The following is a 15,692-nucleotide window of genomic DNA, read 5'->3' as shown; positions in this document are numbered from 1 at the left end:
GTATTTCAGTTTAAGTAAAGAATGGTAAAAATTATATTTCTACGTCGACAGAAGGATATTTATATAACAACTTATTCGCACAAATATTTATACATCATAGCTAACGCTATATGCATTAACGCATACATCAAGTTAGCGAAATTATAATATTAATATAGCTTGTATAACTATTCTTCTGTTAAAATGATAAGCAATAAAAACAAATTAAGAACTAAATTAAATCGATTTATCTAAGCGTCCTCAATCAATCAAATCTTCAGTTACAACCGATGTAAATATAAACCGCTCTAAATTACTTTCAATATCATTTATAGATATTTTATTATAATTAATCAGTCATTTTACTAAAAAAAAAAAAAACAAAATATTGTATAAAAGTTATACCTAAAACCTAAGAAAAATAGATCGTTCTTACATTATATAAGTACAATACCTTACGGTATGACAACGTAAGCGATACGTAATATCATTGTATTCAACAATTTCTGCTCTATATTTATAAAACAGAAGACTCATATGTCTCGTGACAAAATAATGATGTATTATATATGCCAGAAAACTCAATACTCACTGTAAAGGCCTGTAATTTTGTACACCTCGATGAACAGTTATTTTAAAACACCAAACAAATTAAATCAGGAGTAAAAATTGTTATTGTAGTTTTATTGTTTCTTTCCTTTAATAATTTAGTGTGATTCTTAAACCAATGCAGTTAATTAATTATGCATACTAATATTTGAAAATTGTAAAGAAAAATCAAAGTAATATTATAATTTAATTTTTATGTAACACACTTATCTTAAGATGTTTAAATAGTTTATCACAAAAAATATATACAAGCGTAAACTGCAAATATATGAAAATATTGTTACAATAACTTCATGCCGTTCATATATATACATACACATATAAAATTAAATTAAATCTAAACAAATGTTGTGTGTAATTTGAGTCATATTGTTTTGGATAATTTCAGTGAAATCATCAACAAGTTCTTATAAAATTTTCAATGAATGAAAATAAATATTTGATATATTAGAAAGCTTTATTATATATTCTTTATTAAAATAATTAAACATCGAAAACTCAACTACGTGTCTTATCTAAAAGACAATTATTATAGATATATTGGTTACGTTGTATCCATTAAATAATGTCATTTTAAATATTATTTACGCAGCAAAAGATTTTCTATGGTTATTCTTATTATATTAAATCTTCGGTTGTTGCTTGTGCATTACACTTCTTGTAATGAGTTCTCATGTTCGAAGACTGCGTGAAAGTGAGCTTGCAACGTGGACAAGAGTAGGGCTTGTCTCCAGTGTGAAAGTTCAGATGAGACTTAAGGTGATGTTTCTTTGTAAATGCCTTCGGGCAAAGATTACAAATGAAAGGCTTAATTCCTGAAAATGAAACAAAAAATATATATATTGTTCGCAATTTTGTTCTGATTTAAAATCTAATTGGATTTATTATATATATCGTTGATTTCATTCAACCAAATATCAAAATTTCAGTTTTCTTTAATCAGTAATTTTAACTGTGCGTAGATAAACAGTCAGATCAAACGATTTTATAATAATGTAATAGTTATGTACTGTCTTCGTTTATATTTTCAACATACATCGAAAAAATCATCATAGAATGTATATAATAATTTATTTTGCTTTAAATACTTATAAATACTTTTGCTTCAATTATTGTAGTTATCATTCAATTAAAGTTATTCTATTTCAAAAACAAAATCTATTCATCTAATATTGATCTTTAGAAAAACGTTCTTTTTTTTTAATTTTATTGTATTTTATCTATGGTTTCAGTTTCTTTTTTAAGTGTAACCTGTATTAATACAGTCTTCGTAGTTTTATGTGATGCACCATTTGCAGACGTACAGATTTTGTGTTCTTCCGTCTAGACAGGCTAACTCAACGCATTATATAAGTCTTAAGCATCCCCTTTACTGTTTTTCATTTTTACATACATGCCAATTTTTCCGTTGTAAGGATTTTCTTATGGTGTTTTTTATACTATATATATTTACATATAATATCGCACTGAAAACTACATAATTCGAAATAAATTATAAATATATGTATTAGGTTATATGCTGTAGAGCAGTATGATATTCATGTAAGACACGTAGCTTTCTCGTTAATAGGGTAAAAATAACAATAGTATCTGCAATGACGAATGACGATGAAATATCATTTATAAAGCTTATTTTCTTTACACTGCGTATTACTATATTAGTACTGTACATATTTATTTCAATTCTTAAATAAAAATAAGCACGGGATATTATTATATACAATATAAATAGCAAATATAAATTTTGATATTTTTCCTTTGAGATAAAAGTTTCCATTGATATTTCTTAATAATAAAATCTAAGTATATTTTGAGACCGTATAACTTTTTATTTATATTATTTAAACGAGTGTTAATTAAATAAATTGTAGTTAAATAAAACTAATGATGTTCACGGCATTTTTGTGAAAATCGTTTAAACGACTAAATTATTTTATTGTCTGATAATCGATAATTCATTTCCATTTGCGCGTGAGGTGTAACGAAATGTAATTGGCGGGTTAATTGTTTTGCGAAAAATTACAATAATCGACACTAATAAAATCAAATAATAGCTCTCTGCGTACATTTAACACGAGCTATGTTTCTTTGTACACTCGATTTTCTTTGTATTATTATGTCAATTTTACGTTTCCGGCGAATCTTACTTTTATACAGACTCGGTCTCGCTTACTAGCTGTCTTTTCAGATTTTGTGTGCACATTAAACGAATGTTATGATATTCTGTCTCATTATTTTAATGTACGTTGAGAAGTTTTTTCTTATTTATTTTTATATTCCGAAAAACTTAAAGTTCTTAAGGCATTTATATTAAATTTTCATTTTCAGGAATGCACCAATAACTATTTAAAATCTAAAAAAAAAGTAATTACATTTTTAAATTAATAGGCTTATAAGCATGATTTTTTGGGTCAATTATATCAATGGTGGTTCTATAAGACTTCTGGCATTGTCCTATATATCTACAACAACAAAAAAGTACAACTCAAGATGACTTTGTTTTTATTTACTATTAACATTTATTTAAATAAATAACAATCTTATAAATTGCTTTTTCTTACTATTTTCCGGGCTTGACATTTAAGTAATTATACTGTACCTGTATGCAGTCTCAAATGTAGGGTCATATTGGACCTGTCTGCGAATCTCTTCTCACAATACGAGCAAGCGTAAGGTCGCTCCCCACTATGCGTACGCTGATGTTGCTTCAATAACATTTTCCGTGAAAATGCCTTTCCACAGTCATTGCATACGTGTGGCTTAACACCTAAAATATAAAAAATTGTACATGTCTGGTTATCCTTAAGGTACCATAGTTTTAAAAAAAAACTTGGTCAATGACATTTATTTTACAGCTGGATAGAACCCAAAGTTCAATTAAAAATAAATCAAACAAAATACAATTATCAAGCATTAAATATTTTTTTCTTTAATTTTCTTCGTATTTCTTTTCCTTTTATTCGGAAATTAACAGAATTAAAAAAAAAAGATACAAATAAATAATTATTTAATTTCTAAAAAGTGTTTTGTAATATTTAAATTGATATGCAACGGTTTGGTAATATTGACGACAATACACATAGATACATACATGTTCATCATAATTACTACGTTACAGCTATCACAATGTTTATTTAATTATATTTCACAATATGTGATGTTTAATGATTTATAAAAATATGTAAGCCTATTTTGTATAAACAAACTTGAAACTCACCCTGATACACCCATGATACACGATAGTGTATTAGGGAATGGTTGTTACATAAAGACACTAAGTGAGTTCTTGCAGAATTGTATTATTCTGTTTTGTTTTTGAGTTTATCAATTCACATATTAAATATCAGTAATCAAACATTGTTATTCTATCCACTTACCAGTATGTATTCGTAGGTGCATGTTATAAGCAACTCGTTGATTGAATGATTTAGGACATACAGTGCATTTATATTCTTTTTGATTCCTTAAATAATAACAAATAACTATAAGTAACATGTTCAACAAATTAAATAAGATTCCAATATCATCTCAAAGTTAAAAATAAACCTTTACTACCTATGAATTTTCATATGACTACTGAGATATCCTCTATCATTGAAGTATTTTCCACAGACGGGACATGTAGTCGCGAACTCCTTCGTGCCGCGATGAACTGACATGTGGTACTTAAAGTTTCGTAATTGTGAAAATGACTTGTCACATTCCACACATGTGTAGTGAGAAGTATGCTGTCTCATCTGTGTACCAATTGCATCGTTGTTCGAGAAAATCTAGAAGTCAAAACTAGTTTTGTAATTGTAAGAGATATATATGAAATCTTGATACTTTTTTAAATGTAATCTTATCAAGTACGTCCTTTGTCAAGAACAGTAAATTATATGATACTTTTAAGCATCATGTAATTACTTGGTAATTATAAGTCAGGCAGGTCTTGTGCAAGCCTGTCTGAGTAAGTAAGATATAACCCACGCATGAGATATTCTCCCGCCAAACAGCAGCCGAGCCGAGATGGCCAAGTGGTTAGAACGCGTGCATCTTAACCGATGATTTCGGGTTCAAACCCAGGCAGGCACCACTGAATTTTCATGTGCTTAATTTGTGTTTATAATTCATCTCGTGCTCGTCGGTGAAGGAAAACATCGTGAGGAAACCTGCATATGTCTAATTTCAAAGAAATTCTGCCACATGTGTATTTCGCCAACCCGCATTGGAGCAACGTGGTGGAATATGCTCCAAACCTTCTCCTCAAAGAGAGAGGAGGCCTTTAGCCCAGAAGTGGGAAAATTTACAGGCCGCTAATGCTAAAAAAACAGCAGTACTTAGTATTATTTTATTCCGATTTGAAGGGTGAGCCGGTACATCTACAGGCCCGAAAGTAGTAACAACTTACTTTCAAGATGGAGCATTGGCGATGGAATATTTAATATTTCTTATAGCACCAATATTATTATGCGGTGATGACCCCTTACCACCAGGTGTATATTGTATATTGTTATTAATTACTCTTATTAATATTTAAACACATATTTTATCTTAAACGTACCTTTTCGCTTAGATTTGCAACATTAGAAGTCAAAAGAGAGTTATCATTGCAATCGATCAATTGACGTTTTTTATCCAAATAAGATTTTTTATTAGAATTAAAAGTCAGTAATCCAATTTTTTTTCTTAGAGAGTTTGACATTTTTATTATAAGCATAATCTTCGAACATCGTTCTTACCTCTGGCTGTTCCACCTCCTGATTCCGTCTACGCAAAGGTCTAAAATTGTATGGTAATATTGGCCTCCACGGACTCTGCAATACTTGGTTAAGGATTGTTACTCTAGTTAAGGTATTTTTCGTTTTACTTTTTAATTTGTTTTCATTTAATGTTATTTTAGAAAATGGTAAATTATTGTTATTTTGCACACTTCTTAACAATTTTGTATTTACTTGGGTTAAATTCTGTCCTATAGAAGTTATTGCTTTGATTTGCTTCTTATGGAAAATATTTTTATCTCGAAAATCATTACATTTCTGCTTTATTGCTTTCATATCGTTCATAAATAGTTTAGGTTGGTCCAAATCTTGAGATCCAGAAATATCAACAATGTTTGAAATATAACTAGTTTCATCTAGTTTTTTAGCTTGAACTTCAAATGAGGTATTCACTTTGTAATCAGACGTGGAAGATATCTGAGATTTTTTTGAGAGCGTCATGGATCTATGTACCTCTGCATTGGCATTCGTCGAGAGTAGAGATTTTGCTTCTTGATAATGTTCATTAAAAATTGATAGCACTCCTGAAGCAAAACCAATATTGGTACCGCTTAGAGATGTCTTGGCAAATGCATCATGGGACTGCATCTGTCGGTTTCCAAATTCAAAATTTATGTCGGTCACATCATTTTTCCTAGATTTTAAAAGAGTTGAAGAAATCCCACGCTTTACTTTATCAAAGTCTTCATCGACTGACAGATGTTTTACATTTTTTAACATATTGATAAAATCTACGTCTTTATTTATAATACCGAACTGTATGTGCTTACTTGCTTGTATGAATTCTTTAGTTTGGCGAAAATTATCATCGTCGAAATAGCTGCTTTTTTTTAACAAGTACTGAGAATCGACAAAAATTTGCATCGTATTAATCATTTCTAGAAACATTTTCATTTGGCTTCTTTGGACCGTAACTTCTCCATTATACAAATAATAAAGTACTAATGATAGCGTGTCGATATCAAATTCGGGTAGTACTATAAATGTTGGGGAGTCTTCCAATGGGCAGGATAAAAGTAAATCCTAAAAAATATAAGGAAATTTCTTTATATGCCAAAACAACTAATCGTGTCCTAATACAGTTTTATTACAGTAATTTACCTTAAGAAATTCGCTTGCACTAGCCAGGACCAATCGATGTGATCTAAATATCTGTCCTCCACAGATCAAATGTACATCGCACCAATCGCCGGAAGAAAGCCATTCACACATCTGCCAAGAAATCAATAATTCGTGTATTATAACTTAACTTCTCAGCCGAGGTAGTCCCGTTGATATAGAACGTGATATTGATCTTAAGACTTGCTCCTTTGACTCACAACTGCTTTTTAATATTTTTAATTTGTGTTTATAATATTTATCTTACACCGTTCAATGAAACGTGCGTTTTTATATTTCGTTTCGCAACAAGGGACAAATAAAAAAGGTATTCGAACATTATTCATTGCTAATAATGAAATAGACTTCAAGTATAGATTTCTCTTAGCTATTTCAGTAGGTTTTTTACTTACAGAGCGATACAAGATTACGCACACGATTTTGATAACATATAAAATGTATAAGATTAGTATTCATTTATTGTAGGTACGTTTTCATGTTTATTTAATTATAAGTGACACTTGTAACGTACACCATTTTTCAATTTATAATAAAATTATACTTAAAATCATCATTAAGATAAAATAAATAATACCTACTTAGCAAAAATATTGATATAAAATTATGTAATACTATTTATAATTCATTACCTAATAAAAGTATCTGAATTGGAATAGTTTACTAACAAAAAAAAAACAAAAAAAAACACGTGTTTCTATCATAACTAATATGATAGAGATGTTTTGTTTTTTTAAGCAAAGATAGTTCAACAAAAAATACCCATTTTGTTTGCTGGAAAAGTATAAATACGATCGTTTAAAGTTGGTAAGTATAAATTTACGAAAAACGTAGAAGAGATTAGTTCAAAGTTTTTAAGTAGCGCCACTTGTGAAAGTCCATAAGCAAATAAGTCTGATCAAATAAAGGAAAAACTAAGTTGAAGCATACGACCAATATTTGATAAAGCTGTTGCCTCCAAAATACATAATACGATTACGATGACGTGTTTTTTTAATTCTTTAGTATTCAATACATTTTCAAGAAAAAAGTATTTGTGGAGAAGATTATCAAATTAAAAAAAAATTATTAACTTATATAAAAATGTCTATATATAGATAACTTATAAACATTTAATTATTATTTACGAAGCAGCAAATGCAATTAATGTTCAAATCTTCTCCACGGCTGAACAGACCTTAGACCAGTTTTGGGACATTTACTTTTTACATTATTATTTGAGTATAAATAACCAGTATATCAATATCGTCATAATTGATAATCTGAATTGTAAGAGAAATTACGTTTCCTTAATATTTTATTCATTACTTATTATCAGAAAACTGAAAAACAACATTAAAGCTTTTTAGCGTGAGTCACTCAGTAGTAAATTTGTATCATGTAAAATCTATTGTAAGCAATAAAAATATTGTATAGATGCAAACATATTAATGACGATTTTATCTTTTTCGTATTTATATTTAAGTAAAAATATTTGACTATTTCACCATCCTTACTGTATTTATTCTTACCTACCTAAAGTTTATGCTAATAATAAATTGCAGTCTCACTAGCACCGAAAGTGTCTGTAAAAATCGAGCTTAAAGGCATTTAAAATTCAAAATGAAGTTACGCAGTGGAACCTACACATTGCATAAAACTTATTCAAAAATTAATTGATCTAATAATTAAAAATAATAGATAAATACTTACTATTTATTCCTAAGTATTCTCCAACTTCTACACAAACTTGACTTCAAGAGTTTATTAAAAAAATTGCTTTACTGCAAGCAAGTCACGTTTGTCCAAGGAGGTACCATTCAATGCGTACATTTCTTCGTAACCTACAATGTAGCACTGTACTCCTACCAACCACAAACGGTCTAAGAGTCATTTACATTATAGCTTGAAAATACAAGCTTTTAATTATACCTTTATTATACGCCAAATTATACATATTCGTATATATTTTTTATTAAACCGCTTATCTGCAGATTGTAACTACTGATAGCCTTTAAGTTTTTAGAAAGTAAAAAAAGCTACGAGTATTTTATATGACACTGATAAACAAGATATACCAATTCTGTTTTTCATTTATTTAAACAATTCAATTATAAGCCAAAATTGACAAAGGTAATAATTGGTTCAATTAAAATACTTTAGTACCCATATAAAAATTAATATAAAATTATATCGTAATTGTATCATATCCAATGGTATAATAAAATTATTTGATGCATTTCATTATGATATGATTTTAGATACAGGAAGATATCGTATTAATTTTGGTTCGTAACATCTAAGTAATAATATGCCTATACAGTTGAAATTTAACTAATAGCAAATTGATATACCTATCTAATGCAATAAATTTATCTGCTATCCGCTTCTCTACGCTGGGCTACCAAAACGTGTAATTTTATTGTTATTGGTTCATTACTAATGTTGAGGTACCAAAAAGATGGATATTTTAGTATTATTAAGATGCTAACTAAATATAGACTCTACTTGGAAGACTAGTTTTCATTGTTACTCAACACACATTATTAAACTAATTCTCAGAAATGATCAGTGTTATTACTTCAAAAGAGATATAACATAACGTGAAGCATTAAACATTAGATTAAGTAGTATCATAATTTGTATCATAAAATAAGATAATATCTTAACTTTCTATGGAACTTTTGGTAGTTTTAGTACGCGTAAAAATCTCAGAATCTACATAATAAATCTTTTTCATGGTAGTTTAATTGACAAAATGTAATATTTGAACAACAAATCAGCGCTGGATTTACACTAATGGTACTCGAGGATAGTAGCAAAGGCGGTAAATTTTGAAGGGAGGCCAGATTCTTCTATTCCAAAAAAAACTATTTTTATATAAAATGCTTTTGTTTATTTTACAAAATATGAACAAATTATAATTGTCTGAAAGACATTGGTCGATTACCAAATCACAATGCTACCCCATTTATACAGTTGATTAGAATCGCAAGCGACTAAGTTCTGCAATTAATAGATCGTCTACGTACTAGTATCGAAATAAACCAAGTGTTCAGTTATGATTTAAGAATTTATTAAATAATATAAAAAGAAAATGAGCAGAAGGAACATATAAGGAAAGGCAAATTTGTAAATTTTGGGTACGGAAAATTTTGAATACTTTGAATATTTTAATGATGAAATGGAGTTCAGACAATAAAACCATAAGAAAATTATATTCATATAAAAATGGAATATTAAATGATCAGATACATCAGTACATTTTAGTCATTCGCCTAATACGGTCTGTGGTCGCATAGAAAATCTCGAAATTTACTCTGTTTCGGTATTAGCTGTTATTGATTTTAGTTCGTGTATTTAATTTTAGTTTTTGGCAGCCTAGTCGATTTACAATCTACTGGGTGGAATTCCACAGTGCGGCATCTCTGGAGAATACTATACTCCATAAAAATACTCTTCTGCAAGGACAGAAAGTTATTATCATGGTCTAACAATTTTTGATAATAAAAATAACTGGGTGCAAACCTGCAGGAGGCTCAACTGTTGCTAACTACTCTTTCCTCTTAACAATGAAATTGAACATTATATTCATGTTTAAAAAATTCTGTAATCAAGATTTTGTTAACTAATTAAATGTAAAAACATTTATCAATAGAAAAAATACAATAATCAACAACTCAATATATTAACAATTATATTTATTCATCAAATATATTACTGTCCATATATTCAATACCATCATTATTTATAACAAAAGATGAAAAATAATTTCCAGTAGTTGCATTTTGATCATACTTATCACAAATACAATAACAAACACTTTTACTACAACCTCTACATTTACTGGAATGTTTGGTAGTAATTTTATCATCAAAATGGCATGTTACATAGTCATCAATATCACAGTTAATATTATGTGAAATGTTATAATCATAAGAATTTAATACATATCTTTTCAAAAATATGTCAACATTTTCGAATGTGCCAAGATTATTGAATTCTTGCTTTTGTTTTTTTGTCAATATTTTCTCAAGCATAAAAACTAAGTGATGATGATAGCACTGGAATGTTATTCTATCTTCACTTTTATCCTTCATGTTCATCCAGAGTCTTATACAACTAAGAGGGGTCTTATTACTTCCACTGAATAAGGAAGGATTGCTTAATATTGCACTAGCAGCCATTACTCCACTGCATTTAACTGTTTTATGTAGCTGATCTGCATCATCCAATGTCTTGATCCCACCATTTGCAATTACTGGTATTCTTACTGATTTGCATACTTCTCTTAAGCTATCTACATTGATCATATCACCACTTTTCTGTACTGGTGTACGTCCATGAACGGTCATAAAATCTATACCACATTTTTCAAGCTGTTGACACATAGTAATAGTTTTCTTTAACTCGTGTAAAATTCTTATTTTAACGGATACACTAAAGTTGGACGGAAAGTTATTTCTTACTGTTCTGAGTAAGCTATGAATAAGTTCTGGTTGAGACAACAATGCACACCCATATCCATCTTTCATTGCCCATCGCTGAGGGCATCCACAGTTTAAATCAACTCCATCTGCATAGGAGTAAATTAATTTGGTTGCATCTAAAAAATCATCAACATTATTGGCTGCAAACTGGACTACCAGTGGAGAATCATTAACAGTTGTTATAAATTCATTTGTTCTTGCTTTTTCATTCTGACAAAAGGAATCAGCTAATATCATAGGAGTAAAACATAAATCAACACCATAGCTGAAAAATAAAATTTATTATAGTGAGATACAATACTATTTATAAAAAAAAATATATCTAACAATTATTTCAATTTTATATCTTACTTTTTCACTAAAGTTCTAAATTGCACTTTACTGTATCTAACCATAGGTGCGCATACTTTAACATAAGTATCATTAGATTTAGCATCATGAAATAAATCATTAACATCTATTTTCATTTTCATTTTTAATTTATTTACAATATTGTTTTATAGTAAATATTTAAAATTTATAATCTTTTGTATACTAAAAAATACAACTTTTTAAAGTTTTATAAATTGTGTAGGCTATTAAAATTGTTTCATCTAGACGTTTTTATTAACTTCTTACAGTAAAGTTCAAACAGTAAGTAAAAATACACGTGAGCGATAAGTTACATTGCCAATTGCCATTGACATTTCCAATTCCATGACATACGACAACTGACAGCTGAGTACGCATGGAAAAAATAAGCCACAATTTTTATAAAACAATGTTAAAATCAGTTAGTGCAGCCCACTATTATTTTGTGAAACCAGAAAATGATAATAAATAGCTTTCACGATTTTTATTTTGTAGCGATAATGGGGTACTACCACACTTCTTTGTTTTAGAGGTATGTAATATGATAATAAATGTAAATAAAATAGAGTATATTAATTTCGGGTGACACTAAAAATTATAAATAAGTATGATTTTATTAGGTAAACTGAAATTATATTATTTTTACTTAATTTTTCTTTTAATAATAAAATATAATTCCTATAAATAAAAATTAGATTTATATATACCGAAAATTGTTATTCATAACAAATGCTAACCAATCTTTACAATATGTATGTAAAGAATGGTTAACATTTCTTAAAGCACCAATGTATATGGGTGATAGTGACCACTAACCATCAGGTGGCTTATTTGCCCATACGCCTTACATAAAATATATTTAAATATATATTTCAAATATATTATATTTATTTACAAAACATGACCAACTAATGGTGGCAAGGATGCTAGCAGCATTCACCCGTTGAATCACAATCTCGATCGATCAACAAGACCTTCTGTTATTATTAGAGGTAAATGCACGTAGTGTCCGTCACTGGGGCCCTTCCTTATAAATATCCTCTAAATAGACATGGTACCTACATTAGCGACATCTGAAACGAAAATTATCGATAAGTTGATATTTTTAGGTCAAGCCCTAATTTGATATTGACAGTTGACACATTGACTCAACCAACCAAACCACTAAAGTTAAAACCAACACAATACACATGTTTTTTTAAAAAGATAAATATTAGTGTCTTTTCAAAATGAGTACTAAATGCATTGATATTGGTTTTGTTGAAGAAAAATCTAATTGGCTTCTACACCCAAGATTTTTTCCAAGTAAAGTTGGTGGAAAACCAGCTTGGTTAGATCTAAAAAATATTCCTAATCCTACAGAAATGTCCTGTAAAAAATGCAACGACCCGCTCACTTTCTTATGTCAAGTATGTTGTTTTTATTACTTTTACAATGTATTTTAGTTATTATGATTGATAATATTATTGTATTTTAGGTGTATGCACCTTATGAAGATAGTAACAATTGTTTTCATCGGACCATATTTCTATTCATTTGTAGAAATAGTTCTTGTTGCCAAACAAACTTAACGGATAATTTTTTAGTATTGCGTTGTCAGCTGCCTCGTAAAAATGAGTATTACTCTTTTGAACCATATGAAGAAAATGAAAATGAGGTAAAATGTTAAAAAAAATAATGTGAACAGTGCTTTCATAACTATGATATTACTTTATTACCTTTAGCTAATATATAAAACAACTTGATTATTATTTATAATATAATAAGCAAACATTTCTTTATTCATTTGTTTTCAGAACTTTCCAATGGATAAATGGGCAAAGTTATGCAATCTCTGTGGTTTAAAAGCACCGTCTCATTGCTCCAAATGTAAAAAAATCTTCTATTGCAGTCGTAAACACCAAATTATGGACTGGCAAAAGGGACACAAAGAAAATTGCAATGATACGCAAAAAGTAAAATTTAAAATGAATTTTCCTTTTATTATTATGAGAATTAAAATTTACAATACAAGCACAGACAGAGAAGTCAAAAGTGTTCAATACTGTATTTCAATTATTTCATTAATTTTAGGTAAATGAATATAGCTCCAATTGCTTTGTTGTAACAGAAGCTGGAAAATCAATATTGTTCAAGGAATGGGAATTACTTGTCGATGAAGAGGATGAGGTAAGCCTAATATTTAAAAGTTAAAAAGAGTTTTATAGTAAAGTGGATTTTTTCCGAAAATAATTTCTAACAGTATAATTTATAATTAATTTTGTACTATAAAAAGGAAGAAGCAGGTAATATTGATCCAAATCAAGAAATGGAAAAATTAAAAAAAATGATGGAAGAAAAAAAGGCTGGTACTATGAGTAATATTAGTGAGAGTGAACTTGAACAATATGCTGGAACATTACCTGAAGATAAGGTTTTTAGCAAATTTACTAAAAGGATAGCTCGACATCCAGACCAAGTATTAAGGTATGATCGAGGTGGCATGCCTCTATGGATAACTGGAAATACAGAAAACAGCCTAATCAATATTCCTAATTGCCAGTACTGCCACGGTGAAAGACAATTTGAATTTCAAGTAAGTCTGTATTTGTAATGTGTAATATATTACTTTATAATTTGAAGAAATTTAATATGTAAATTAATTTCATATACTTACTATATATCTATATATTTCAGATAATGCCTCAATTGTTAAACTTCCTAAATGTTGGTATAGAATTTAACAGCATAGACTGGGGTGTGCTAGCTATATACACATGTAAAGCAAGCTGTGATGCTGGACCAGTATATAAGGAAGAGTTTCTAATAAAACAAGACTTGACTAAATAAATAATCTAATAAATCTATGGTATTTATTTTTACATTAGTTTTTTGTGTCACCTTGAATTTTCTTTTTTCCATAATCCTCTGATAAATATAACAATAAATCATTCAATCCACTAAATTCTGTCCGTGACTGTGGTGGATTATTTTTTGGCAATACAGGGAGAATATTACCCATTTTTGTTCTAAAATCTTTGAGCTGTAAAATAGTAAATCAAAAATATAAGGGAGTTAACATAAATTCACAAAGAATTTCTAAAAAATTATAGCATTATTACTCACATCTTTAGCACCTGACAATTTCCATATGCCATAACAAAAACAAGTTGTACCACCAATGGCATACAGTGAACCCCAACCAAGTGCTCTAAGAGCAAGCATTGCCCCTGCATCTGCCAATTCTATGCTCCCATGTAATCCTAAAATACATAGAAATATACCAGAAGGAATACCAATAATCACCGAAAATTTTAAGTATCTATTTATAATACAAAATTGTAACATACCTTTATTAAAATATTTAGGATCTGTTTTCTTAGCTGCTGATAAAGTAGCACTAAATCCAACAAATGCTGATATCCCAGCAACAGTAGCTAAAAATGTACCAGCTGCAATATGAAACGAAAATCATATAACTGTAGTTACTATAAGTCCCTTCATTATAATGTATATTACTAATGGTATATTTTTATTTTAAATTAAACTAAATTTAATAAAAAACTATCACAGATTATTCACATAACTTTAATTCGTTTTAGACGCTCTTCATCAGTCATTTTGTATCTATTATTATTTATTCCCAACAAAATATCCAATCTTGAAAACACGAAATGTATTCTAAGCTATAAATATTTAATACAACAACTGCATATTAAAATTATAAGTTAGATTTATTATTAAATCAAACCAAATAGGTATATTGTTTTCAGAACTGACAGAAGTTGAATAACATGTGAGCAGAGACAGAGAACAGTGTCACTGTCACTGTCTTTAATGAATCATATGATAATATAATCCACTTCATTTTCTTACTTGGCTACATATACTTTTATTTCTTCAATTTTGCAAAACTATCGATAGTTTGACCATCGATAGTTAACCTCGAAAACTATTCAAGATATCGATAGTACTATCAATAAAAGCGATACTATTGATAGATATTGATTTTTTGATAGTATTGTTTTTTTAATATAAGTAATGTAGCTGTTGTGTTTTTACTAACAGTGTTCATGTTGTTTTTTTTTGTCAAGTTTGTGGTTTGATTAATTGAATATTGAGTGAAATTCCAAGGCCGTGAACTTGCTATGCTAATTTGACAAAATGTTTTGTAATTGAGAAACATCAAAATGTGGTTTTTCCTAACAAAGAGCCACAAAAAAATATATTTCGGCAAAATAACAACAAACACGTTTTCTTGCCATAAAATTACATTACATTTTAAACCTTTTTTTCTGGCTTTTATTTGTGCGAAGAGGGCACAGATTATTTCGCCAATGTCACGTGCGAAATTTTTAACCTTTTTTATTCCCGCTAAAACGCTGTCAGTCATTTTGGTGACGTCATACTGATAAAAACAACAGTTGTG

General features: G+C 28.8%; 4 protein-coding genes across 5 annotated transcripts; 1 reads left to right on the top strand and 3 right to left on the bottom strand.

Moving 5' to 3' along the window:
• Window positions 1-1,191: 1,191 nt before the first annotated feature.
• On the bottom strand, window positions 1,192-6,560 carry LOC125064354 (zinc finger protein 1 homolog). The gene is made up of 8 exons (XM_047671344.1): window positions 6,450-6,560; window positions 6,119-6,371; window positions 5,523-6,040; window positions 5,310-5,447; window positions 4,144-4,358; window positions 3,966-4,051; window positions 3,188-3,355; window positions 1,192-1,403 (listed from the first exon to the last, which is right to left on the bottom strand). Exons 1-8 carry the CDS (start codon window positions 6,558-6,560, stop codon window positions 1,207-1,209), a joined length of 1,686 nt encoding a protein of 561 aa, XP_047527300.1. The 3' UTR covers window positions 1,192-1,206.
• A 3,556-nt stretch (window positions 6,561-10,116) lies between these two features.
• Window positions 10,117-11,761, bottom strand: LOC125064178 (tRNA-dihydrouridine(20a/20b) synthase [NAD(P)+]-like). The gene is made up of 2 exons (XM_047671091.1): window positions 11,285-11,761; window positions 10,117-11,198 (listed from the first exon to the last, which is right to left on the bottom strand). Exons 1-2 carry the CDS (start codon window positions 11,404-11,406, stop codon window positions 10,145-10,147), a joined length of 1,176 nt encoding a protein of 391 aa, XP_047527047.1. The 5' UTR covers window positions 11,407-11,761; the 3' UTR covers window positions 10,117-10,144.
• A 583-nt stretch (window positions 11,762-12,344) lies between these two features.
• LOC125064015 (programmed cell death protein 2) lies at window positions 12,345-14,145 on the top strand. The gene is made up of 6 exons (XM_047670780.1): window positions 12,345-12,693; window positions 12,762-12,941; window positions 13,081-13,239; window positions 13,358-13,453; window positions 13,560-13,859; window positions 13,961-14,145. The coding sequence occupies exons 1-6, from the start codon at window positions 12,514-12,516 to the stop codon at window positions 14,111-14,113; spliced, it is 1,068 nt and encodes a 355-aa protein (XP_047526736.1). The 5' UTR covers window positions 12,345-12,513; the 3' UTR covers window positions 14,114-14,145.
• A 2-nt stretch (window positions 14,146-14,147) lies between these two features.
• On the bottom strand, window positions 14,148-15,109 carry LOC125064016 (transmembrane protein 242). 2 transcript variants are annotated; one of them, XM_047670783.1, is made up of 4 exons: window positions 15,044-15,109; window positions 14,614-14,715; window positions 14,390-14,526; window positions 14,148-14,306 (listed from the first exon to the last, which is right to left on the bottom strand). In XM_047670783.1, the coding sequence occupies exons 1-4, from the start codon at window positions 15,057-15,059 to the stop codon at window positions 14,148-14,150; spliced, it is 414 nt and encodes a 137-aa protein (XP_047526739.1). In that variant the 5' UTR covers window positions 15,060-15,109. The 2 variants fall into 2 exon arrangements, with proteins under 2 accessions (XP_047526739.1, XP_047526738.1); XM_047670782.1 differs by lacking the exon at window positions 15,044-15,109 and adding an exon at window positions 14,850-15,037.
• Window positions 15,110-15,692: the final 583 nt, after the last annotated feature.

Source organism: Vanessa atalanta, chromosome 5 (assembly GCF_905147765.1).
Source record: "Vanessa atalanta chromosome 5, ilVanAtal1.2, whole genome shotgun sequence".
Classification (NCBI taxonomy): domain Eukaryota; kingdom Metazoa; phylum Arthropoda; class Insecta; order Lepidoptera; family Nymphalidae; genus Vanessa; species Vanessa atalanta.
The sequence above is the reverse complement of the archived record's forward strand: the minus strand, read 5'-3'. Positions and strand labels throughout refer to the sequence as shown.

What these genes read in the sequence shown, in the direction of transcription:
- LOC125064354 (XM_047671344.1), bottom strand. Translation starts at nt 6,560, where the DNA reads ATGTGTGAATGGCTTTCTTCCGGCGATTGGTGCGATGTACATTTGATC. An exon ending in TAGGACAGAATTTAACCCAA is followed by an intron (nt 5,448 to 5,522) that starts GTAAATACAAAA and finishes TTAAATGAAAAC; the next exon opens with AAATTAAAAAGTAAAACGAA. An exon ending in AGGAGGTGGAACAGCCAGAG is followed by an intron (nt 4,359 to 5,309) that starts GTAAGAACGATG and finishes TTTGACTTCTAG; the next exon opens with ATTTTCTCGAACAACGATGC.
- LOC125064178 (XM_047671091.1), bottom strand. Translation starts at nt 11,406, where the DNA reads ATGAAAATGAAAATAGATGTTAATGATTTATTTCATGATGCTAAATCT. An exon ending in TTTAGAACTTTAGTGAAAAA is followed by an intron (nt 11,199 to 11,284) that starts GTAAGATATAAA and finishes TTTATTTTTCAG; the next exon opens with CTATGGTGTTGATTTATGTT.
- LOC125064015 (XM_047670780.1), top strand. Translation starts at nt 12,514, where the DNA reads ATGAGTACTAAATGCATTGATATTGGTTTTGTTGAAGAAAAATCTAAT. An exon ending in CGCTCACTTTCTTATGTCAA is followed by an intron (nt 12,694 to 12,761) that starts GTATGTTGTTTT and finishes ATTGTATTTTAG; the next exon opens with GTGTATGCACCTTATGAAGA. An exon ending in ATGAAGAAAATGAAAATGAG is followed by an intron (nt 12,942 to 13,080) that starts GTAAAATGTTAA and finishes ATTTGTTTTCAG; the next exon opens with AACTTTCCAATGGATAAATG.
- LOC125064016 (XM_047670782.1), bottom strand. Translation starts at nt 14,883, where the DNA reads ATGACTGATGAAGAGCGTCTAAAACGAATTAAAG. An exon ending in TCCTAAATATTTTAATAAAG is followed by an intron (nt 14,527 to 14,613) that starts GTATGTTACAAT and finishes TATGTATTTTAG; the next exon opens with GATTACATGGGAGCATAGAA. An exon ending in AATTGTCAGGTGCTAAAGAT is followed by an intron (nt 14,307 to 14,389) that starts GTGAGTAATAAT and finishes ACTATTTTACAG; the next exon opens with CTCAAAGATTTTAGAACAAA.